At 42.3% G+C, this 24,801-nt stretch overlaps 1 protein-coding gene across 6 annotated transcripts in view; it reads right to left on the reverse strand.

The window, feature by feature from the left end:
* Positions 1-24,801, reverse strand: part of Edc3 (enhancer of mRNA decapping 3) — a 48,735-nt gene that overhangs the window by 20,605 nt on the left and 3,329 nt on the right. For all 6 annotated transcript variants that reach the window (XR_013107622.1, XM_076925587.1, XM_076925588.1 and 3 more), the window contains exons 2-4: positions 21,466-21,647; positions 16,618-16,937; positions 4,922-5,257 (exon numbers count right to left, since the gene is read on the reverse strand). Coding sequence is in view for 5 of the 6 variants with exons in the window: in XM_076925587.1 (XP_076781702.1) it covers positions 4,922-5,257; positions 16,618-16,937; positions 21,466-21,623 (814 nt within the window). In the remaining variant the exon portion in view is untranslated. The remainder of the gene's footprint in view (positions 1-4,921; positions 5,258-16,617; positions 16,938-21,465; positions 21,648-24,801) is intronic.

Genomic DNA, 24,801 nt, shown 5'->3' on the forward strand with positions numbered 1-24,801 from the left:
AACCATATAGAGGTCTCTGCAGCCAAGCAACCTAAGTACAGCTCGGCTCCTATAGCCACTCCCTTCACCACATCCAGTCCCTCCCAATCCTCTGGCTTAGTCAACTGTGTTCAATTATCCAATTGTATCAAGTTCTCCTGTCATATCTTTCTCATCTTTGTATTTACAGTTGATGGTCCAAAATCCTGATACGTTAGTTTTACCTTGAATGTCAAACTGATCCTGCTTCAGTGTCTTCTGTTCCTCTCATTCCGTGCTAAATCCTACCATAAGCCCAGTAAGATTGGGATCATATAATGCTCTGATCTAAAATCCTTTGGTTGGGCTAGTGAGATAGGGTAAAGGGTAAAGGCACTTGCTACCAAGACTGATACACCAGGGACTCACACAGTGGAAGAAAAGAACTGTCATCTCCTAGTTGCCCTCCGACCCCACATGTGCACTATAGCATGTATGCGACATAACATACAGATTTGTGCACACACATGCATATACAAAAAATTTTTTTTAATTACAGTGACATCCTTCATCTGTGCCTCAGGTTTAGGACAAAGCTAGCAAATCCACACAAGGCCCTCTGTGCTCTGGTTCAAGGCTGCTTTTCTTGCCTTCTAGTCACCCCACGAACTCCACCTTAAACCAAACCAGCTAGTGACCAACCTCCCCCCACCCCAAGCCTTCTGCTCACTAGAGTCATCAGTGCCTGTCTCAGAACCAATAAACACCCTCTTCTCAGCCCAGAAAATACTACCCAAGAGCTTCTGCTCTGTTCCTTAGTAAAGCTCCCAACCCCACCTGAAGCTCACCTGCCTTTCAACACCTAGCACTCTTACTATCCACACCCTCCTTGTGCTCTGGGCATCCAGGGTATCTTTCCATCTCCTATGACTCCCACTCCTAGTCCTATGCAGAGGACTGAGCCAAGGGCCTTGAGCATGCAAATCAAACTCTTGGCTGCTGAGCTACCCCCAGTTCTTCCTACTATATCCGTTTGTTGTTGTTCCTTTGGTTTTTTAAGACAGGCTCCCTGGATGTCCTGGAACTTGCTCTGTGGACCAGGCTGGAATCAAACTCAGGGATCCGCCTGCCTCCACCTCCCAAGCGCTGGGATTAATGGTGTGCCCCACCAGGCCTGGCTCCTGCTACATTAAGAGCAAGTTACACATAATAAGCACAGTGGTTTCTTCTGGTGTCTGTGTGCTTTTATGGGTGCATATCAAGGCCAGAGGCATGCACCACTACCACCACCACCCACTGGCTGGCCAGAAAGCTCTAGGAATCCATCCTCCTGTCTCCATGTACACCACACTGGGATTACAGGCATGTATTGCCACAGTTTTTTATGTGGGCCCTGTGCAGCCAAACTCACGTAATAAGTACGTGCACATGTACACTCAAGGCATGCTCACACTTGTGTTCTTGCTTGTGTGTGCGCTCTCTCTCTCTCTTTCTCTTTCTCTCTCTCTCTCACACACACACACACACACACACACACACACACACACACCCCACCCCCGTCTTTGCTGGCAGAGAAATTGTCCCATTACCAAACACCTGCTTACGTGCTACTGCCACTACTTAGCAGGAACATGCAGGGCGGCAGCAGCAGCTGTCCAAAGTCTAAACCCAGGTTGCCACCATACAGGTGATCAGCATGTCGCTCTTCTTCCACTACTCTAGACACCCGCAAAAATGAAAGCATCCAATATTCAAAATATGAATGCTACAAGGCTACACCTGAGAGTTCTCCAGGCTACTCCTGTAAATTACTGGTCAGACTGGTCGTTTTGGAGACAGAACTTTTTTAGAGACTGCAGTCTGTTTGCCATTAATCAGATCTCGCGTCTTGTAACTACAGTCTTCCCTTCTTAACTTACACATACACAAGAGAAAAAGGCGCATCAGTAGACTGTTTCTCCGGATATCCTGGACAGGTGGCTTTATTCTGATATTAACGTCTGGAACTGCAGAGTGTCTAGCTCTTGGCTAACTGAATACCGCTCAGTCCAAACCTGCTTTGAAGACTGTGCTTTGAAGCTGAGCTGGAGAAGCAATGATGATTGTACCTGTAGCAGAAACTGCTCAGTGAGACAACTGTTGCTCTGCTTCTAGCAGGACAAAGGGAATTAATTTCTACTAACTGCCGTTAGGGAAAACAGGGGAAAAAAAAAAAAAAAAAAAAACCAACCCAGGTGGCAAGAGGCTTCTGGGCTTCCTGTGCCCTTACTGCCATGCACTAGGAGAATGCCACCTACCACAAGCTGCTATCCCTGAGTTCTTGGTCAAGAACCAGCACCTGTGGCATACGGTTTGTTGGAAAATAATTTCATGAGGACTGAACTTTCTATTCCTATCATTAAAATAAAACATGTATGAGAACAAAGCTGGAGAGATGCAGTGTCTGACGGGAAAATGAGCACCTGTTTGGTCTCTTCAGGAAATGTCTTCTTGGGTTCTTAAGGATCTGACATGTTCTCCTCATCCTCACTGTGGACTCTTACCTTCATAGTCACTTAACTACAAGGCAGACCATAATGTTCCCAAGCTAAGGCATTCCTGTGGTCTACATAATTCCAGGAAACCCCATACTTTATAATCCAACCCCACTTTGCAGCATCACAGGGAAGACACCCCAAGAACCACGGCAAGAACAGCAGCTGGTAGGTCGGGAGTGTGCCTAGTAGGTAAGTAATTGTGAAAAGCATGAAAATCAGGCTGGGCAGTGGTGGTGCAATCCCAGCATTTGGGAAGCAGAGGTGAGTGGATCTCTGAGTTTCAGGCCAGCCTGATCTACATAGTGAATTCAAGGACAGCCAGGACTACAAAGAGAAACCCTGTCTCCAAAAAACAAAAACAGAAAGAGAGAAGGGAGGGAGGGAGGGAGGGAGGGAGGGAGGGAGGGAGGGAGGGAGGGAGGGGAGCCTGAAATCTGAGCAAGGCTACACAACTAGTTTAAAAACCCTAAGGAGTTCAGCAGTCACACTGAGACTTAAGAAGTTCCCTCTGTAAAGAGGCATGCCTACCAGGGTCTACAGTGGAGACCAGGAACAACTGCAATCTTAGCCTGGCAGTCTGCCTTTCCTTCACAGAGTGCACAAGCTGTTAGCTAATAGTCTCGGCAGAAATTCCTCCAAAGGCAATTGAAGTGTCTACACATTTCTTCCCGTGAGCACTCAATTAAAGTCTTTGTATTCTTCAAACTAAAATGAAAACATACTCATTTTCTTTTCTATTTAGTAAACAATTATGGTTCCCCTTTGGCTCTTAAGATCACTCAACAATGATTTGTGTACTGTATTCTAACAAATCTGGTTACTATGTGGTTTGGGGAAGGAAGGATACTGATGAGGCAGAGTCTCCTACAGCTACTTTCACCTGTGCGTCAAGGCCATAGATTTGAAGACAAGCTTGTGGTAATTCGAATGAGAATGGTCCCCACAGGCTCCTATATTTGAATGTCTAGTCACCAGGGAGCAGCACTATTTGAAAGAATTAAAAGGATTAGCAGTTGTAGCCTTGTTGGAGTGGGTGTGCTTCTGAGGATGGGCTTTGAGGTTTCAGAAGCCTGTACCAGAACCAGGTGCTCAGTTTTCTCTCCCTCTCCCCTCTCCCCTCTTCTCTCTCCTGTCCTCTCCTCTCCTCTCTCCTCTCTCCCCTCTCCCCTCTTCTCTCTCCTGTCCTCTCCTCTCCTCTCTCCCCTCTCCCCTCTCCCCTCCATCTCAACCTCTTGTTTGTGGATCAGGCTATAGCTCTCACCCACTTCTCCAGCACCACACCCATCTGCAGCCATGCTCTCTGCCAAGATGATAATAGACCAAGCCTCTGAAAGTGTAAGCAACCTCCCAATTAAATGCTAACTGGAGAGATGGCTTCAAGGTTAAGAACACTAACTGCTCTTTCAGGGTCCTGAGTTCACTTCCCAGCACCTACATGGTAGCTCACAACCATCTGTAACTGAGGTCTCCGGCAATCAGATGACCTCTTCTGGTATGCAGATAGATGTACAGATAAAGCATCCATATACATAAAATAAACAAATCGTTAAGAAATAAAATTAAGTAAAATTAAAATAAAAAACAGAACAGCTGAATGTGGTGCAGACTTCTCCAGTTCCAGTGCTTGGGAGGCAGAGGTAGATGGATCTCTGGGGTGTTTCAGGACAGCCAGGGTTACATAGTGAAACCCTGTCTAAAACAAAACAAACCTTTAAAACAAACTGAGGTAGGTGCTGCTCTTCTAGAAGACTGGGGCTGTATTCCCAGCACCTACATGGCTGCTCAAAACTGACTGTAACTCCAGTCCAGGGGAATGCAGTGCCCTCCTCTGGGCTCCAAGCACACCACTGCACACACATACAGACAAAATGCTCGTACACATAAAATTAAAAAAATAAATCAGTCTAAAAGAAAATCACTAAGGCAAGAGAATGACACTATAATACAGTGGCTTCTATAACTACAAAGGGACTACTACTGTGTTGGGAGAGAACCTTAACCAGCCACACTCTCAGTGGCCAAGGCAGGCAAGGCAGCAGGACAGACACATGTAACCTCTTAATACTCCAATTTTAGTACATGGAGTTTACCCATCTCCGCTATCTCTTGCATCAGTCAAAAACTACAAACAGAGCTACATTTCTGATGAAATAAATATAGAGTTACCAGGGGGACCAGACCAAAGAAAAGGTCAGATGAACACTGTATCTGCCAGATCTAGGACACAAAGGAACAAGCATTGAAATTACCCCTCCAACATAGCTCAGTGCTAAGTTAGCCACAGTCCCCAACAAACAATAACACTGCATCAACAGCTAGGTCACTAATTTCTGACACAAGATGCTGACTTCCAAACAACTGGGATTTTCTGTTTTAAGCAAACTCAGGAGTAAGAGCAGCCCACGGTTGGACCCAGAACGACTCACCTGTGCAGAACTCCTTGCCCACGCTGTGTGGCACTGTGATCCTACGGTACACAATTGGCTCCGATTCCAGGATGTTTTCATCATGGCGGTACCTAGTGGGACGTTCATTTGGTACACCCCGAGAACGGGTGCCACTTCTCCTCTCATAGGTGTCGATCTCCTCAAACACAGCTGCCTTGTCAAAAAGGGCCAGGTTCCCCTCAAAGTCAAAATCTGTGTCTGGGATCTCCTCAATATCATCTCCAAAGCACTCATCATCTTTATTCTTCATTTGGCCATTTTTTAAACCACTTTTCTTTGGGGTTGCCTGGTTTGGGTGCCTGCTACTAGATGACCCTGGGGGGCGGGGAGAAATAAAGAACAAAATCAGTGTGCCAATGTGCACCTTCAATGGAAGATGTTAGTCACCTGAGAGGGTAGAGTTAAAGGGAAACGCAGGGTATTTCAACACCACATTAGTAGCAAAAAAGACAAGCACACAAATTTCACATGGAATAATCAATCTAAGACACCACCCAAATAACTGAACATGAAAAAGGCAGTAGTTCTGAAAACCTTAATCAGTGCTTCCTTTCCTAAGGGAAGAGATGACAGAAGTTTTGTTTATTGAGGATATCAATAAATATCCTGGGCTGGCCCTGAACTCCCAAACAGCTTGGATCACAGGAGTACACCACTATACAAGGCAACAGAAGCTTATCAAATAAGAACTGGAACAGCAAGGGCAGCAGCATGTCCTCAGGCCAGGCCAGCTGCTGCCACCAGGTACAAGAATGAAGTCCACGGGAAGATGCTGTTCAGTGCTTATTCTCTGCATAACCATCAAGTTCTTTCTGACCTAATTTACCCTCAGGCCAGACCATAGCAGGCAAGAATCCAGACAACAGATCCATACAGTCTGAAAGGTCTTTCAATCCTTGTTTTCTCAAAACTGCATCTGCTCTACATAAGCATTTTCTGAACTAGCAAAGACAAGCCGAGCACAGCAAACATCAGCACTGCAGCACCCAACCACCTTGTCTCTTAGACTCTACTTGGCAGCTACATGTCAATCAACACTTCTCTTGTCACCGAAGAGAAAGCCCCATAAATTTCTCCAAACCAACCATTCTCGGAGAACCAAGAATTATCTTTATAAATTACACCTACACACATCTCAGCTCAACTGCACTGCTCCCTTTTTCACAATCCTTCAATGGGCCAAGTTTTTCATCAAGTTTTGTTATCAATGTGTTATATCATCTAGAGGCTGAGAAAACAGCACTCATTAAAGTATGAGCTGAGCAAACATGACAGTCTGAGCTTGGATGCCTAATAGATATGAAAGCTGGCTACAGGGCCCAGTAACTGAAGGACCCTGAGAGCTATCAGTGAGCCACCCAGCCCAGGCAAATCCATTAAGTCTAGGTTCAGTGAGAGAGCTTCTGTCTCAGAGACTAAGGAAAGGGATGAAAGCGGGAACCCAGTGTCACCCTCTGGCCATGCGTGTGCACGTGGATGTGTACTAGCATACACACATGCATATAAAACCACACAAACACACACATACACAATGTACATACAGAGTTACAGAATTTGGGGATGGGTTGAAGCCCAGCTGGCAAGAGTGTTTGCCCTGCATGCACTTACCCTTAGCTTCAATCCCTGGCACCACAAATGGTGGGCACACCTGTAATCCCCACACTGAGAAGGGGAGGCAGGTCTCAAGTTCACCTACTGGCCTAGGCCACATGAGATCTTGTTTTAAAATACAAAACAAAATCCGAGAGTTACAATAGTCTTATATCTCCACCAGGCAAAGCATTCACAGCACAGCTTCTAGGCAGTCAATAAACAGCTGACAAATTAATTCACACTAGCAGAGCTATTTTAACATTATTCTGAAGTGTAAATAGTATACAAGTATAACTCATGTTTTCCTAACGTCTAGGTATGGAAAAATTTTTGCTGGTTTTGATAGTAGGAAATCTGTGATTTTGGTCTCTGAGAAAAAAAACAAAACACAATGAAAATAATGAAAGGGAAAGAGTAGCCAAGATACCATTAACAGTTCAGATTATAAACCCCTACAAAAGGAGAAAAATTCAGAGAGTAGACTAAATTCCACTTTCAACGGTTTGTCAAATATCTCCCTTGGCATAACCAAAGTGCTAGGAACAGACTGTGCACAATCAATACTGACTACAGAAAATAAAGTATACCAACAGTGAACATGTGTGGACTCAAATCTTAAAAGGTTTTCAGGTGTGTATGTGTGTCCAGAGGAGGATGTCAGGCGTCTTGCTACATCACTTTCCAGCTTACTCCCGAGATAGGGTCTCTCTGAGCCTGGAACTAGGCGGGCAGCCCCAGAGATGCTCCTGACATGCTCTGACATGCACAGGTTACAGGCACAGGCAGCCATGCTCAGATTTCACTTGGGTGCTGGAGATTTGAACTCAGTTCCTCATGCTTCTACACAAGTGCTTTCACCCCCTGAGATGCTTCCCCAGCCCAGAAGGTTATAAAGTGCCACAGAGCTGTGGGTGAGAAATAGAGCTGGATTAAGAACAGGCATGAAAATGCAAAGTTAAAATAATATGCCATCAGTAATATTTGCAGTTAACGGGAAGAAAGCACGGGACAAAAAGTCCATCTTTCAAACAATCAATGCACTGGCCCAATATTAAATCAACTCCCTATTAGGAAATAGGCCCGTATAACCCAACTGCCTCTCTGGTGGATGAGCTCATCCCCAGGTCCAAACAGGACAATCCACTGAAATGCAGAAGATGTCACAAAACATTTTATTACTCACTTTTAGGTAAAAACTGTATGAAATTACAACTTCATAAATTTACTACGATGATGTACACTGGCATCCCTATGAGGTTTCATGCCAGCAAGTCACTATCATTTCTGAGATATCTGGAGAAAAACCCAGGGTTCTCTATTTAGTAAGTCTGTACATGTAAGTGGATAGGGTTTTTTTGTTTGTCTGTCTGTTTGTTTGTTTTTTTAAAAAGACAAAGTCTTGGGGCTGGAGTGATGGCTCAGTGGTTAAGAGCACTGATTGCTCTTTCAGAGGTTCTGAGTTCAATTTCCAGCAGCAGCCACATGGTGGCTCGCAACCATCTGTAATGGGATCTGATGCCCTCTGCTGGTGCATCTGATGACAGCGACAGTGTACTCATATGCATAAATAAATCTAAATAAAAAGACCAAGTCTTGCCTTGGAAAAGCTGGACCATGGAAAAGCTAGTCCATGTGCCACACACTTGGGTGAATCTTATTTAAATTACAGTGCCTGAGTCGTTTACTGATGAGGACATATTCTAAGAACAATGCTGTTATTTTGTTTGGTTGTTATGCAGTATTATGGAAGGCAGCAACACACAAAGACTGCTGCATCAACAGGCAATAATTAAGTTGTTGAGCCAATCAATAGCTCTTATGACTATCATATAAATTTATAAATCTGAATGCTACAAACTTAATAAAGTAGTATCAGTCAACAACAACAAGAAAATTAATATAGTATGTACTCAATTAATATCGTACTCGACAATGAAGTGCGATTGAAATGCCCAGTACAAAGCCAAAGAAAAGAACCCTAGGTGGCTATACAGCACAGCTTCTCGGCACGCTCACAAAACGCCCCACTACAAAGGCAGCAGTGTCCATGAGAGAAAATGTCGTTTGGCCTAAGATTCTGGGCACTGAACACTATTTTTGGCTTAGCTGTAGAACTCTACAAATTGAACTGGCACCCAGAGCTGTTTATTTAGATTTCAAGTATCTGTGGCACGTGCTCCTCTCTCCACAAGAGTGTCCACTCAGGAGCTATACTCTAAACTAGGACTATCTATTTTTCCAATACTACCATCACTGTTTTCCAAGAAAATACTAATAAATCCCAAGGCAGAAAAAAAAAGATTAGGAAATAAGTAGACTTGTTTTTTTAATGAAAAGCAGGTAAGACAGTCAGTCGGTTGTCAGTCTCCCAGTTGCTTATACTTTGGTACAAACACTCGTCAGTCCCTGGTGAGTAAGCTTGCTCAGTACTTGGCTCACTGAGCCCATGGGTCTGGCAATGCATTAAGCAGGCTGGCCTCTGGCCACTGGGAGAACAAGGAACTTCCCTTGGAAAAGATAAACAGTCCTTCCTAGGCTTGCATACCTTTCAAACAAGGACTACACATTAAGACTGGGAGCTGGCCTTCCTGTGCCATTTTTCTGCCAGTCTTTGATACATTGGCCCTTTGGCCAGAACATTTTGTAACAAGCCCACAGTTGTGTAACCCTAGTGTCACTTACTAACTGGTTTCTGTCATGCATGTAGTATAAGAGGGAACTCTGTCCTATACTTAAGGTTCTAAAGGACGCCTGATAGTCAAACTGAAATATTTTGGTTCCAGACTCAGAATTTATGACAGAAAGCCTGTCAACATCGGAAACATTCTGGTCACTTACCAAATTACAGCCCTGTTCTTTCCAGCCTGGCAAACAGATGAAGCACAGCCAAAGAGACAGAAAGTCAAGAGGACTTCTAGAAGAAGCATGAAAATATAAGCCCCAACCTCAGATGACTCTCAAGTCTAATAGTTCATTAAGGCCCAACCACACTGCAACAAGTTAACGGCCAACAGCTTTCCAACAAAAGGTTGATTATATTTTCTAATTCCTATCTTCAATAGAGGAAAGAGGAACCTGGCACCAAGTACCGTAACGTTGTACCTATGACTTTATTTTACTTCTAATTTTGTGCATATATGTTTCTGGGATGGGGGTGGGGAAATGCCTCAGAGGCCAGCAGAAATCATTAGATCCTTTGGAGCTGGAATTACAGGCACTAAGAGCCCCCAAAATGTCTTATCCGATAGACAACCTCTGCTTATGTAAAAATGAGCTCAAAGCCCTTTCACGTTCTATGAGCAAGAGCCTTAACCATTCTACAGCACACAGCCAAGGAATGACTGCCACATTCAGGATTATAATGTAATTTCAGAAGAGTGTCTTTATCAGTCCCTAAGAGTCATTATTTTCAGCTGACATGGGATTTTAAAAAGAGGTTTTTTAAATTTTAAATTTTAAATTTATTAGTGTATGTTTGTGCACATTTGCACCCAAGACACAATGCCCCTGAACTTCTAGTCCTCCTACTTCCACCTCTCAATTGCCGAGATTATAGGCATAGTGCCAAAGTCCAGTTTCTGTGGCCCTGGAGATCGAGTCCAGGTTTTCATGGCATGCATGCACTCTAGTGACTGAGTCACAGCAGCAGCATGACAAATATGGTTTTTACCCACACAGAGACCTATACACTTAATAAACCTTAAGTGACTTCCCTCCCTGGACCAGATGGCTGATCCTTCCCTGGCCTCTGCATCAACTCCCACTTCCAGGATCCTGCCCTGTTTGAGTTCCTGTCCTGACTTCCTTCAATAATGAATTGCAATATGGAAGTGTAAGACAAATAAACCCTTTTCTCTCCAGCTTTTTGGTCATGGTGTTTCATCGCATCAAACAGTTAAGATATTGTGTGACTTAATCTGACATTCTGAAAAGTGAAAACTAAAGGACCACCAGGAGAAAGTGGAGAACGGGAGGGGCAGCTACACAGGTAAAGCACAGAAGACTGATTAGGACACTGAAACTGTGCTATATGAAAATGGAATGACAAACATACGACCATACACTTGTCAAAAACCCATAAAACATTATAGCAAAAATATTCAAATTATTCAGTAGGTTTGAGGTATCCCAAGATGGAATAAAAAATGGCAACCCATCTGTATTATGAATATAAGAAACAAGTCAACAACATGGGTCAAAAAACCTGAATAACCCAGAAAATAAATGTGATCTGTACAATGAAAAGCAAGAGGAATCACACATACACTTAGATTCTCTGTGACCGTCTCCTACAAGGCTGGGGAGTACAAATTAGTAATTCTGATATAACTGAGTATTCTCCATCTGAAATGTTTGGGTCCAGAAGTGTTTGGGATTCTAGGAATATCTGCGTATACATAAGCTATCCTAGGAATAAGACCCAAAACTGAACACAAAATTCATAAATGCCTTCTTCACCCAGTCTGAAGGTGATTTTATGTAATATTCAGTATATCTGATCTTGATGGCAACCTGTGACATGTGAATAGGTATGGAATTTTCCAGTTGTGGCATCATGTCACTATTCAAGTGTCAGATTTTAGAGCACTGTAAACATTAGATCTTCAGATTAGCAATGTTCACGCTGTATCACTACACATACTCTGGAAGTAATAAACAGGTGACAAATGGTAGGAATCAAGTTTCTCATTGTTGGCATGAGAGATTACAGTAAGTGAAAGAAGGTAAAAGTGATCCATAATGCATCATTTGGAGAGATGGCTCTCAGCTGTAAAGAGCCAGCACCCACATGGAGGCTCACAACTGCTTGTAACTCTACTTCCAAAGGATCTGACACCCTCTTTGAACCTCTGTGCCATGTGGTACACAAAATTCACGAAAGCAAACACATAAATGAAAATAAATACACCTTTAAGACACTAATCCATGAATGTATTAGTGTGTTTCCTGTTGCTCTGAAAAACACCATGACCAAAAATAACATGGAGAGGAAAGGGTTATTTGGCTTATACTTCCCAATCACAGAGTTCATCACTGAGGGAAGCCAAGGAAGGAACTCAAGCAGAGTGAACCTGCAGGCAGGAACTGAATGAAGCAGGGGCCATGGAGGAGTGCTGCTCACTGGCTTCTCTCCATCACTTGCTCAGCTTGCTTTGAAATACAACCCAGGACAGCTGGCGAAGGAGTGACGTCACCCACAGTGGGCTGGGCCTCCCACATCAATCATTAATCAAGAAAACGTCCCACAGAATGTCTACGTGGAGGCAATTCCTTAACTGAGTTTCCTTTTTGCTGCGTGACTACAGTTTTTGTCAAGTTCACAAAACTAATAGACACAATGAGATAATGGAATAATGTTGGAGATGTCAGTTTAGACTCACATTTAGCATAGTAAACATGGTTCCAGACATAAATATTTATACACATTTATAAATACAGACACGTCTGCTGTCAGCTGTAAAGATGACAGTAATTAGCAATGAGTAAGCCTACTGGGTTTTAATACCCCAAAAAAGGAGGCAAGGAGCCTGATTCATTCCAGGCTAAGGCAGAAAATGCACAAGATGAACCTCAAGTTATCTTTAGTGTCATAAAGAAAGTAGCAGAGAATTAAAAACTATTTCCCTGTGTCAGTCGTATGTCACAGGGATATAGAACTTGATTAAAAAAAAAAAAGAAAAAAGTGTTCCTATAGCCTAAGCTGAAATAATATGGCACCAAGTGGTACACAAGTAGCTAGGAACACGGCTCATGACACAGCACCTGCTGACCCTGCAATGTCTTGAGTTTAATCTCCAACACCAACAGATAATAATACAGGAGGGCTGTGGAGACACCTCAGTGTCAGGACTTTCATAATTCAGATCCCTGCCATATACCCACCCACCGACAGACAGACAGACAGACAGACACACACACAGACACACACACACACACTGAAATCCCAGTTTGAGTAAGAAACTGTCTCAAAATACAAAGTAAGGTGGAAAGTGTGACAGAAGAAAATACCCAGTGTCAACCTCTTGTCTCTACAAGTGCACACACAGACAGATCTGCATACACAAATGCACAGGGCACACAACAGGCACACACAAATAATGAGCCAAGGGCAAAATAAATACCTGAGTCAAAACTCTACTACTATCAATGAGTCACTAAGACAGGTACGTTGACACACCTTTAATCTCACCACTCAGAAGGCAGAGACTCACAGATCTCTGTGAGTTCTAATCCAGCCTTGTCTACATGAGTTCCTAGACAGCCAAGGGCTACAGAGTGAGACCCTGACTCAAAAGAAGAAAGGCATAAATAAATACATACAGTAGGGGTCTCTGGTACTGATACTTGCAGATAATTTACGGAGACACTGTACCAACAGTAATTGTTCACTCTTTGGATCTAGGCTACACAGAATTATTTTACAAAGGAGAAACTCAACATGCTATTTTAGTCAGGTGACCAAAGTCATAAATTACAGTCTTTGCACAGACCCTTGATACAGTATAATAAAATGGTATTTTACTCTTTGTGTTTTTCTATCAAAATTTAGTATATTTTCTACCAAAATATACTAAATTAGTCTAATCACAGGAAAAATATCAACTGAGGGGCTTTCTACAAAATCCCTAATCAGTACCTATCAAAAGTATCTGTCAACAAAAATAGGAAAGCCTGTGACTCAAGCGATGGCTCCATGGTTAAGAGTATAAACTGCTCTTTTTTTTTTTTTTAATAAAGATTGATTTATTCATTTTTATATTTGTAAGTACACTGTAGCTGTTTTCAGACACATCAGAAGAGGGAGGACATATGATCCCTTTGCAGATGGTTGTGAGCCACCATGTGGTTGCTGGGACTTGAACTCAGGACCTCTGGAAGAGTAGTCAGTGCTCTTAACCACTGAGCCATCTCTCCAGCCCCTAAACTGCTCTTCTAGAAGACACTGGCAGATCACAACCTACTCTAACTCCAGCTCTAAATGACCCAATGTCCTTGTCCTTCTCTGACTTCCTTGGATGCCTGTATACACACACACACACACACACACACACACACACACACACACACCCTAAAATAAATAAACAGACAAATACACGGTCAGTTAAAGATTAATAATTTCTAAATGTAATAGATGTTGAATAACATCTAAGATAAAACATTAAGGTAAAACATGGACAACCTGAATAAAATATGTACTTCACTCAAAAAAGACTAAAACCTAAGTGGCTTGAGTGACTCTCTATCTAAGCATTCTCAGTGTTTCTTAGGATACGCAAGTACTACTGCATGAATTTCAGTCCTCTGGTTTAGGCCATCACTAATTCACACAGTTGCTTTACAGGAATTTAAGTTGCCTAGAAATACTTTTATTATTGCTTTTTTTTTTCATTTAAAGTAGGCATTTCTTTTTCTTGTTTTTGTTTTAAATGATTTATTTTTACGTTATGTGTGCTGGTGCTCATTTGCACGTGTCTGTCTGTGTGAGGGTATCAGATCCTGGAGATTCACGAGAACTGCCATGTGGGTACTGGGAATTGAAGGCAGGTTCTTTGGAGACCAGTCAGCGCTTTTTTTTTTTTTTTTACTTTTTCGAGACAGGGTTTCTCTGTGTAGCCTTGGCTGTCCTGGAACTCACTCTGTAGACCAGGCTGGCCTCGAACTCAGAAATCCGCCTGCCTCTGCCTCCCAAGTGCTGGGATTAAAGGCGTGCGCCACCACCACCCGGCCAGTCAGCACTCTTAACTGAGGAGCCATCACTTCAGTCCAAAGAAGGCATTTCTAAAACTTAAAGTGTTAGGATTGACACAAATGTCACACCACAAGCCAGAACTGAAACAGCACCCCAAAACCTTATGACAGGGCTACTGGGACCAATAATGAGGAGCCAAAAGGACAGTAAGCAGCATGTGGAACTTTTCATGATCAGCTCTCCCATGTGGGCTCCAGAAAGAGCTCCTTCTAAATTCTGCCTTTTCGTAGGGAATGCCTTGGCTTGAGTATGACTCTAGTTTGAGTTTGTATGTGTTAGTGAATACACACTTAAAACTCCTAATATATTTGCTTTTAGGTATAAAATGCAAGAAAAGTAAGAACAGTGTGCTGGATAGCCAACCTGACACAGGCTGGAGTCACCTGAGAGAAGGGCACCTCAATTGGGAAAATGCCTCCATGGGAGCAGGCTGTGGGCAAGCCTATAGCGCATTTTCTTATGTTAGTAATTGATTGGGGTGAGGGAGGGAATCACCTCACTGTGGGTAGTGTCATCTCTGGGCTGGTGGTCCAGGATTCTATGGGAGGACAGGCTGAGCAGGCCATGAGGAGCAAGCCAATAAGCAGCACCCCTCTGTGGCCTCTGCATCAGCTCCTGCCTCCCTGTTCAAGTTCCTGTCCTGACTTCCTGAACAATGAGCTACAATGTACAAGTGCACTAAACAAATCCTTTCCTCCCAGGTTGCTTTGGTTATGGTGTTACACTGCAACAATTGTAACCCTAACTGAGATAGTTTATCATTTAAATATTTATTTTTATTTATATGTATGTGTCTGTGTGTCTATGCATATATCCAGGTATCCAAAAGACAGAAGAGGACCTTTGGAGCTGGAGTTACAGACAATTATGAGCCACTTGACTTGGGCACTGAGAATTGAACTCTGGTCCTCTGTAAAAACAGCCAAAGTGCTCTTAATTACTGAGCTTTCTCTTCAGCCCTAGAAGTAATTTTAAAACTTGTATCTATTTTATTACTTTATATGTAAGAGTGTTTTGCCTACATATACATATGTGCACCACATGTTTGCCTGGTACCTTTGGAAATCAGAACACAGTATCAGATTCCCCTGGGACTAGAGTTACAGAAAGTTGTAAACTGTCATTGGCACGCTGAGAATTAAAATGGGATCTTCTATAAGAACAAGTACTCTTAACCAACAGGCTGACTACCCAGCCTCCCTAGAAGTAATTTTTAAAAGAACATTCTTATGTACTTAAGGAACATAACAGATGTGAACAAATCTGTTATGTCTCAAAATTACATTACTCTAGTACACATGTTTAAAAACATTACAGGTTCTAGTGACTCATCTATGGTTCTATATCTGTTACTAGCAAGCAAAACCAGAGAGTAATATATACCAGCAAGTGCTTTCCTTAATGGCCTCAAGTGGGGACATCAAACAACAAAATTTAAATGATCAGTCTGGGAGCTGGTGATACTGTTCAGAAAGTAAAGGTGCTTGCCACCAATCCTGACCACCTCAGGTCAATCCCAGGACCCACACAATGGAAGGAGAGAACCAACTCCCACAATTTGTGCTCTGACTTCCACATGCACATACCAGCACACATACACATAAATAAATGTGCTTTAAAAAAGAAATAAAAGGAGCTGGAGAGATGGCTCAGTGGTTAAGAGCACTGACTGCTCTTCCAGAGATCTTGAGTTCAATTCCTAGCAACCACATGGTGGCTCACAACCATCTGTAATGGAATCCGATGCCCTCTTCTAGTGTGTCTGAAGACAGCTACAGTGTACTCACATACATGAAATAAATCTTTAAAAGAAAGGAAAATAAAATACTCAATTTAGGATAGGGACAGAGCTTGGTGGCAGAATGCTTGCCAGGTATGCAAAGATCTAGGTTCAGTTTATAGTACCTCACAAACAAAACAAACAAAATAATCAGCTTTTTAGAAATGAAAGGTAACAGTGAGGCCTACATTGGCCCTTCCTCTCTAAGAACAGAAGTCTACTCAAGAATTAGCTGGAACAGCCCAAGTAGAGTCAATTCAGACATCACAACCACCACCAGTTATCAGATCAATATGGTGCAGATCCGAGACCTTTCCAGAATGAAGGAAAGTGACAAAGTGGGAAAGAAGCCTGGGTATGCTCCTGATAACTCATTTCCTTTTCCTTGGTATCTTGAGGGACTGGCCCTAGAATGACAGAAACCACAGTACCTCCATGACACTCTGGCAGTACCGCCTTTATCTGAGTAACTAAGGATTCACAGAAAGAGCAACAGTAGGTAAGTGGTTACAGCCTGAAACACTGGAGAGACAGCAACTTGACTGTACTTACAGGAGTTGTGCCGACGACGGAAGCTTTTGGACTGACTCAAAGACTCCATGTGCCTGTCCACATAACTCTTTGAGCACTGCTGCTGCTGAGGAGAAATGGCGACATCCTGGTTCTTCACATCTGTCCTCTTAGGGATGCTCTGAGGGGCACTACTGGAAGAGGCTGGCTTCCTGACCACCTTGCCTGCTCCATTCTGACTGATACTCATTTGGTACCCAACACCAGAAGGGGCTAATTCAGTCTGATGAAGGTCTCCAAATTGCTGGTTGTCTCCAGGACCTGGTATCTCCAAAATTTTTAATTCTGTAATATCACCTGCCCTGAAACACACAAAAATCCAAGTCTCAAAATTATAAAAGCAATAGGAAAGTGGTAAGGATGAAACTAGGATTAAGAGAAATCACCTGCACTCTATAAAACTGTTAACTGTTCTGTTAACTTAGGTTAACAGAAGTAAAAACTAAGAAAGGCAGCAGAACATTTACAGACGGTGCTCAGCCACCAATGTTCAACTCATACATTACTTTAGAGAACCAGTTGTTCATAACAACTCTATAGCCTTCTTAGACTTCCAGAATGCTGGTGGCTTTTTAAAATTCCTTCATCCACCCACTCCTTCAGCAGGCATATATAATGCCCTTACTATGTGGTTACGAGCAAGATATAAAGACAGTACTTACTTATGAGTAACTCAGTCTGAGCACTGGAAAAGACATGTACAGAGAACAGTAGGGAGAAAGACATCTCAGCCAGAGAGTCAGAAACTAAGAAAACTTGATGTCCACAGGGAAAAATGCTTGTTGAGGGCCATCGGGAAGGTAAGGTGATAACCAGGGGCCAGATCATAAGCACAATGGACTTTTCCATAGCAACAGAAAGGAGGGAGAAACAACAGGCCATTGCAGCTCCTACCTAGAGCCCTACATCTGAGAGGCAGAAGCAGGATCACAACAATTGTGAAGCCAGCATGGTTTCCATAAAGAGTTACGAGGCGGCCAGGACAACACAGACTCTCTTCCATCTCTTTTCTGCGCTGGGCAGCTCCTAATGGGGATTTTCTTTTAAACGCTAATAAAAGAATCCTGTCAAGTTTATCATATTTGGGGGAAATTTTTATTATGATTCTTAAATTTTCTTTTTAAGATTTTGTTTTCTTTGACCCTGGGCATGGTGGCACATGCTAACGGATCTCTGTGAGTCCAAGGCCAGCCTGGTCTACAGAGTGAGCTCCAGGCCAGGCAAGACTACACTTTTGAGACCCTGTTTTTTAAAAAGAAAATTTCCCTTGGGCTGGAGAGATGGTTCAAAGGTTAAGAAGGCTGGGTGTTCTTCTAGAGGACACCTAACTGTCTGTAATTCCAGTTCCATGAGATCCAATTCCCTCCTCTGGACTACCTAGGCACCAGGCACACATGTGGACACAGTTAGGTAATGCAGACAGATACTCACATTAAGAAGTTTTTAAAGATATTCTTCATTCATTGCATGGGGGGGAAGGGAAGAGATGGAGGGGACAAAGTGTCACAGTGTGCACAGTGTGACAATGTGCTGGAGTTGGTTCTGGGGACTGAACTCAGGCTGCTGGGCTTGTTAGCAAGCTGACTTGCTGAGCCATGTCACCAGTCCAAGTTTTAAATTTCTATCTTTGGTGAGAGGTGTCTGACCAGCCCTCCAGGGAAGGAAACCTGCAAATAAACCTGTTCAGCTGTAGGTCTTCAATTTTAGGTATTTTATAGAGTATCCAACTGGGAAAGACTAAGAGACAAAGTATCTATAGCTCAGGCACTGAGTTTCAAAGGACAAAGATCTGATTTCCTACTAAAATATATTTAAAAAGACACAAGATTCCCTAGAACCGAGCTTCAACTGTGAGCTGAGGCACCCAATGGAATCACACACTCGAACTTGGGGTTTTGAAAAAACTTGGTGATAGTGGAAGACTTCTGACCACACAATGACCAAAAGTGAGTTCAAAACTCAGAATGAATCCAGTGTGTTTCTGCACACTCAGTCGGTATTGTGCATCCTGTTAGGCCATCCAATGCAGAACCACTGCCTCAAATACCTCAGCTCAAATTTAAGACTACTGTACATTATAAATTGTAGTTTCTATTCTATATACAAGGTTTTTGGTCTTGTACAAACATAGTTTTATTATGAAAACAAGATTTTCAATATTTTCCTACTGGTATTTCTTAGTATGTAAATAACTAGCTAATCTCCAGATTGGAAAGTGTTAGAAGTTTGACTCTAAAAGCTGCTGTTTGAGTTACTAAGTTTCATTAAAAAAAAAAAAAAAAAAAAAAAAAAAAAAAAAAGGCAGCGGTGGTAGCAGCTCTAGGGAGGCAGAGGCAGGTGGATCTCTGTGTTCCAGGGCAGCCTGGATTGCACAAAGAAACCCTGTCTCGAAAAACCAAATACATAGTTGGGCTGGAGAGATAGGTCAGTAGTTAACAGCACCTATGGCTCCTGCAGAGGACCTGGGTTTTATTTCCAACACCTACAAGGCAGCTCAGAGCTGTCTGTCACTCTACTTCCAGGGGATCCAATGTCTTTCCTGACCTACATGCACACAGTGTGTACACAGACACGAAGGTACACACTTATACACATTAAAATAATTAAGTAAGTAAATATTTCAAAGAAAAATAAAATGAATTTTGGTTTAAGATTAGGACAGAATTTTCAACAATTTCTGAAATGGCCCCAAATACACGTCTACCATTTTATGCTTTATGTATAAGTTAGCACTCTTAGCACTGACAACTACGAAATCAAAGTATTACAAAGATACTGTGTACTACGGTGTCAAATACTCAGCCAAGCTCAGATTGAATTCTTTTCTTAGTTGTTCTTGGTTTTTTGAGACAGGGTTTCTCTCTCTAGCCCTGGCTATCCTGGAACTCTCTCTCTGTAGATCAGACTGGCCTTGAACTCATAGAAATCCGCCTGCCTCTGCTCCTGAGTGCTGGGATTAAAGGCGTGCGCCACCACTGCCAGCTCAAGCTTGCATTGTTTACGTAAAAATAAGTAAGCACATCCACCTCATTAGTATCCAAATATACTTCATATTTAATAAGTGGTAAAATTCTATGTATACCAAAGATTATTTTAAATAAATTTCTATATGGTTGAATAGCAGTAGATATTTTGTTTATATATCTACTTTCCATGCCTATATGCTACAATTACTTTAAAATATCTAAAATATCTAGAGAAGCAGAGGCGAGCAGAGCTCTGTGGGCTCCAGGCTGGCCTGGGCTGCACACTGAAATCTTGTCTCAAGAGTCTGAGAAAAAAAGGTGTTTAAGTAAAAAAATTTAAAAGCCCTGATCCAAAGATTAACCAGAATAAACTAATTTTTGAATTCCCCCCTCCTGGCAAAAAAAGAGAAGGGGGTGCTTCTGATCTTGGCAGTTAAGTCCTGTGTAAGCCTGGCAAGAGGTAATACAGATGACAAATATCATAAAGAAGGAACTAGGAGAATAGAGCCACAAAACTGAGTAAAGGTAAAGTGTCTTCATCTGAATGAGAGCATAGATGTAAAGGGAATGGGCCAGGGTCACATGACTGTGGCCCTCTGCAGAATACCAAGAGGACAACACAGAAGAAATGGAGTAAGGAGGGAGACAGTGCAACTCAGGTACACATGAAGGGGCCAGCCCAGTCAGCTCAGGCACACATGAAGGGGCTAGCCCAGTCAGATCAGGCACACATGAAGGGGCCAGCCCAGTCAGCTCAGGCACACATGAAGGGGCTAGCCCAGTCAGCTCAGGTACACATGAAGGGGCTAGCCCAGTCAGCTCAGGCACACATGAAGGGGCCAGCCCAGTTAACAAGGGCTACTTCCAGAGGCCACAAAAACAAGCCATTACTAGCAGGGACAGCTGGAGCTACAGCGATGCTGCAATGCTTAAGAACACCTGCTGGTCTTACAGAGGACTCAAGGTGGATTCTCAGCAACCACACTGGCCTACAACTCCAGCCCCAGGACATCCAACAGTCTTCTGACCTCATTGAGCAACTGAACATACATGTAATTAAAAATAATCTAAGAACTTAACACTTAAAAAAAAGGAAAAAAAATAGGTATTCAACCAAAAGGTTGTACAGGCTAAATCTGAAGGAACTGCTCAGAAAATTAAGGTCTCACTGACCGTCATTTCTGGTTCATAAATATGGGAGTCTAACTCTCAAAGTGACAGTGGCAGCAGTGTGAAGATCCAAGTTAGTGAGAGCTACTGGCAAACACTAAGAAAAGAAAAGAACTACCCATCATCAAGGATGTCAGTTACTGGCTCCAGTGTGCTTCTGAGGATAAATCACACAAATCTACAAAGACAGACACTTCTGCTAAAGGAAAGCATATATAATACAATACTAAAAAACCTGAAACTATAAAAGTTATGCTGGGGCTCGAGAGATGGATAGCTCAGTGGTTAAGAGGTCTTAACCTCTTCCAGAGGTCCTGAGTTCAATTCCCAGCAACCACATGATGGCTCACAACCATCTGTAATGGGATCCTATGCCCTCTTCTAGTGTGTCTGAAGACAGCGACAGTCGACTCACTAAATAAAGAAATCTTTTTAAAAAGTTATGCTAAATTCAAATAAAACTGCATGCCTAACAGAGGTAGTGTCACAGCCCTAAGTCATTACCTTGAGACTGTATTATAGCAGTCTTCACTGAGAAGAACTGCAGAACTTTAATGCCTGTAAGACTATGAACTCTCCTTCCTGACAAGACTCAACTCCAATCAGCCCAGGCAAGAAAATACTGTCAATCACCTTGATTCCAGCACCCAGCCCATTAGGCTGGATTCTGACGAATGTCAGTCGGGACACTTACCGGAAGGTGACTTCTGGTACAAGACACTTCACCCCATTGTGGAAGGGCCGAGTAAGAGAAATGGTCTGGCTGACCTGATCCACTGCTGATACTCTTCCCTGGTAGACGCCCAGGCTATCTCCACAGTTGATAGACACAATACTGCCTAGCCAATCCATAGCCGTGTCTCAACTGTGAAGTCGCTGTGAAGAGAAGGAAGCAAGCACGTCAGGCTCCGTACTCAGTGCTGTTTGATAACGCTCTGTCACTGAGGTGATAAAGCATGAAAACAAACACATGAAAAATGAATCTTTGGTAAGAAGTGAGGTGTGACCACCCGCACACACCTGTATTATATTTGTTTTAGTTTTCTGAGATGAGGCCTTACCATGTAACTGGCGGAATTAGAACTTGCTATGTAGACCTCAAACTTACAGAGATTTGTGGATCTCTGCCTCTTGATGCTGGAGTTAAAAGTACATACCACCATGCCCAGCTTAAAACACCTTTATTCCCACTGTTGGTAGGCAAGGGGCGGTCAGTCAAGTTGATCAAAGTTGAGGCCAGGCTGTCTACACAGAGTTCTAAGTGGCACATACTACAGTGAGACGCCATCTAAAAAACCCAAAAACCTTCAGCAGGGACATGCATATTAACAAGCAACATTGATATACATATGCAAAAATCATGTAGATACCAGGCTGTAGTGGCACACTCCTTTAATCCCAGCACGCAGGAGACAGAACAAGTGGATGTCTGTGAGATTGAGGCCAGCCTGGTCTACAGAGCAAGTTCCAGGACAGCTAGGGCTACCAAGAAAAAAAAAAACAAAAAACAAAAAACAACAACAAAAACCAGAGACCATGCAATTGTTTAGAATGGGCATTACAGGTAACAGCGCAAAGTCTTTCAAAGGAGAGAAAAAGTGTTTGAGCAGTGGAGTGGTATTTACCAAGCAAGCAAGGTTTAATTCTTAGCACTAGTAAAACTTTAAAATAATTAAAAAGCTGAACAAAAGGGGCTGGAGAGATGGCTCAGCAGTTAAAAACACTGGTTGCTCTTCTATAGGATCCCAGTTAACTCCCAGAACACACATGCTGGTGACTCCATTTCCAGAGAACCTGATGCCCTCTTCTGGCCTCCTCAGGCACTGCACACACATGATGCACAGAAACACATTCAGGTAAACACTTGTACACATAATCAAATAAAAATTGTTCCAATGTCCTGGAATTCCATCTGGACTCAGTGAAGACACAGCATCAGAGGCTTATCAACTTACTCTTCCCCCCACCCCTCTTTTAATATCTCAATGCCCGTAATCAGCTTGAAGAAGTTAAAGAAGAGTCAGTGCCCCTATTCCCTGGGCTTGGGGACTAATGTGGTTAATAATGGTCTGTCTTTCTAGGGAAAAGTAGTGGTTTTGTTGGAACAGGGAGGATTAGCTAGGACTTATTGCATAGCCATAACCTATTGGTAGAAATCTGTATAATTATTATCAAGATGAAGTTATAATTTCTTAAATGGTACAAAATTTACTTTGATTTCAAATTTAAGGTTTTCATTGGTACAAGCTTCTTATTAATATAAAAGTGAGATGAATATTGTTACTATCATAGGCATTGCACCTGTATAACACATTTAGGAACACAAGGCCTAGACCCAGTCCTTCTTTAACTTTTTTAAATGATTTGGGACGGTTAACCTATGAGTTAAGGGACTACAGCAAATTTATGGCTTTGAGTTTATTGTTAGGAGGTTTCCCATATTTTATTTAGAAATAGCTGAGAGGAGTGAACAGACAACAGTCCAGGTTACCTTACATGGATAGTTGGTTTTCAAAACGTCAGAAGTCCATAGAATTGATGCTACAAATATTTATATATTAATGTCCATTCTGATTAGAGACCTGTCTGCTCCTGACAGCTTCCTGTTGTGGATTCTAAGAAGAAATTGAGCATCCTTGGAGTTATGCCAGTTGTGTGGTGACAGCCACTAGGCAAGAATTGCCTCTTTCCATCTACAGACAAATTACTGTCCAGAAGAGGACACACATGCAGAATAGTTGACTGATTATATCTGCCTAGACAGAGTAATCAGCCCTTAATAATCCTGCATCACTAAGGTCTGTCAGATGACTCTGGGCCAGAAGGCTGAAGATTTGATGCTCGAACGTTCGGTAGTATAGGGGCTTTTCAGGTGTTCAGCGGTCTCTATAAATTGGCTAAGTTTTAGAAGCTACGTTTAGTGTGTCCCATAACTTCAGTTAACTCAGTCATTCTGGATTTCTGACGGGGTTGAAGACCCATAGTCTCATAGCCAATCCTGGCTATTTACTTTGAGAGAAAAGATCTGAGTAGATAGTTTTCAGCTGACATTCATTCTAAAGCAAAAAAAAAAAAAAAAAAAAAAAAAAAAAAAAAAAAAAAAAAAAGCCAGGATCAAAAGTAAGTGTTTTAGTTAGAAGAGATGACAGAGGTTCTGGTTAGTCAACAGAATGATGGACTGGGTATTAGGACTATCTTGTACCTCACTGGTACAATTAGGAATAAGTATGCTCTAACTGTATTTTGAGAGAAAAGTTTTACTTTAACAGGAAGAGTGATATGTAGGAGGAGCTAAGTGGGAAGGAGTATTGAGAGGAAGAGATGGAGTAAGGAGAGAAGATGAAGGAGAGGAGAAGCTAGGTGATGAGAGAGAGAAAGAGAGAGGGGGCATGGAGGCAGATGTTCACAGGTCTCCACCAGTCAAAGATAGTTTTTATATCTAGGTTGGGTATTGGGTTACGCTTCTGATTGAGCATTACCAAACTTATAAATCCTTTGATTAACATTTTAAAAAAATTGTATAAAAGCAAAAAGGAAAGGGGGGGCATGGGACAGGGGTTTTCTAGGGAGGGGAAATGGGGAAAGTGGATGGCATCTTAAATGTAAATAAAATATAAAAAGAAAAAGAAAAGAAAAAAATAAATAAAATAAAAATAAAAATTGTTTTCAAAGATTTGGTTTTTTTTATTTATATGAGTACACTGCAGCTGTCTTCAGACACACACTAAAAGAGTGCATCAAATCCCATTACCATGTGGTGGCTGGGAATTGAATTCAGGACCTCTGGAGAAGCAATCAGTGCTCTTAACTGCTCTTGACCACTGAGCCATCTCTCCAACCTCTAAATAAAAGTTTTAATTAAATAAATCACTATATATAAAATTAAACAAATTACTATGTATAAAAAACACCTATTGGCCAGGAGGTTGTGTCCCACGACTTTAATCCCATCACCCACCACTCAGGAAGCAGAGGCAAGAGTTTGAGACCAGCCTGGTCTACAAAGTAAGTTCCAGAACACCAGGGCTAC

This window comes from Arvicanthis niloticus, chromosome 26, assembly GCF_011762505.2.
Source record: "Arvicanthis niloticus isolate mArvNil1 chromosome 26, mArvNil1.pat.X, whole genome shotgun sequence".
Taxonomy (NCBI): Eukaryota; Metazoa; Chordata; class Mammalia; order Rodentia; family Muridae; genus Arvicanthis; species Arvicanthis niloticus.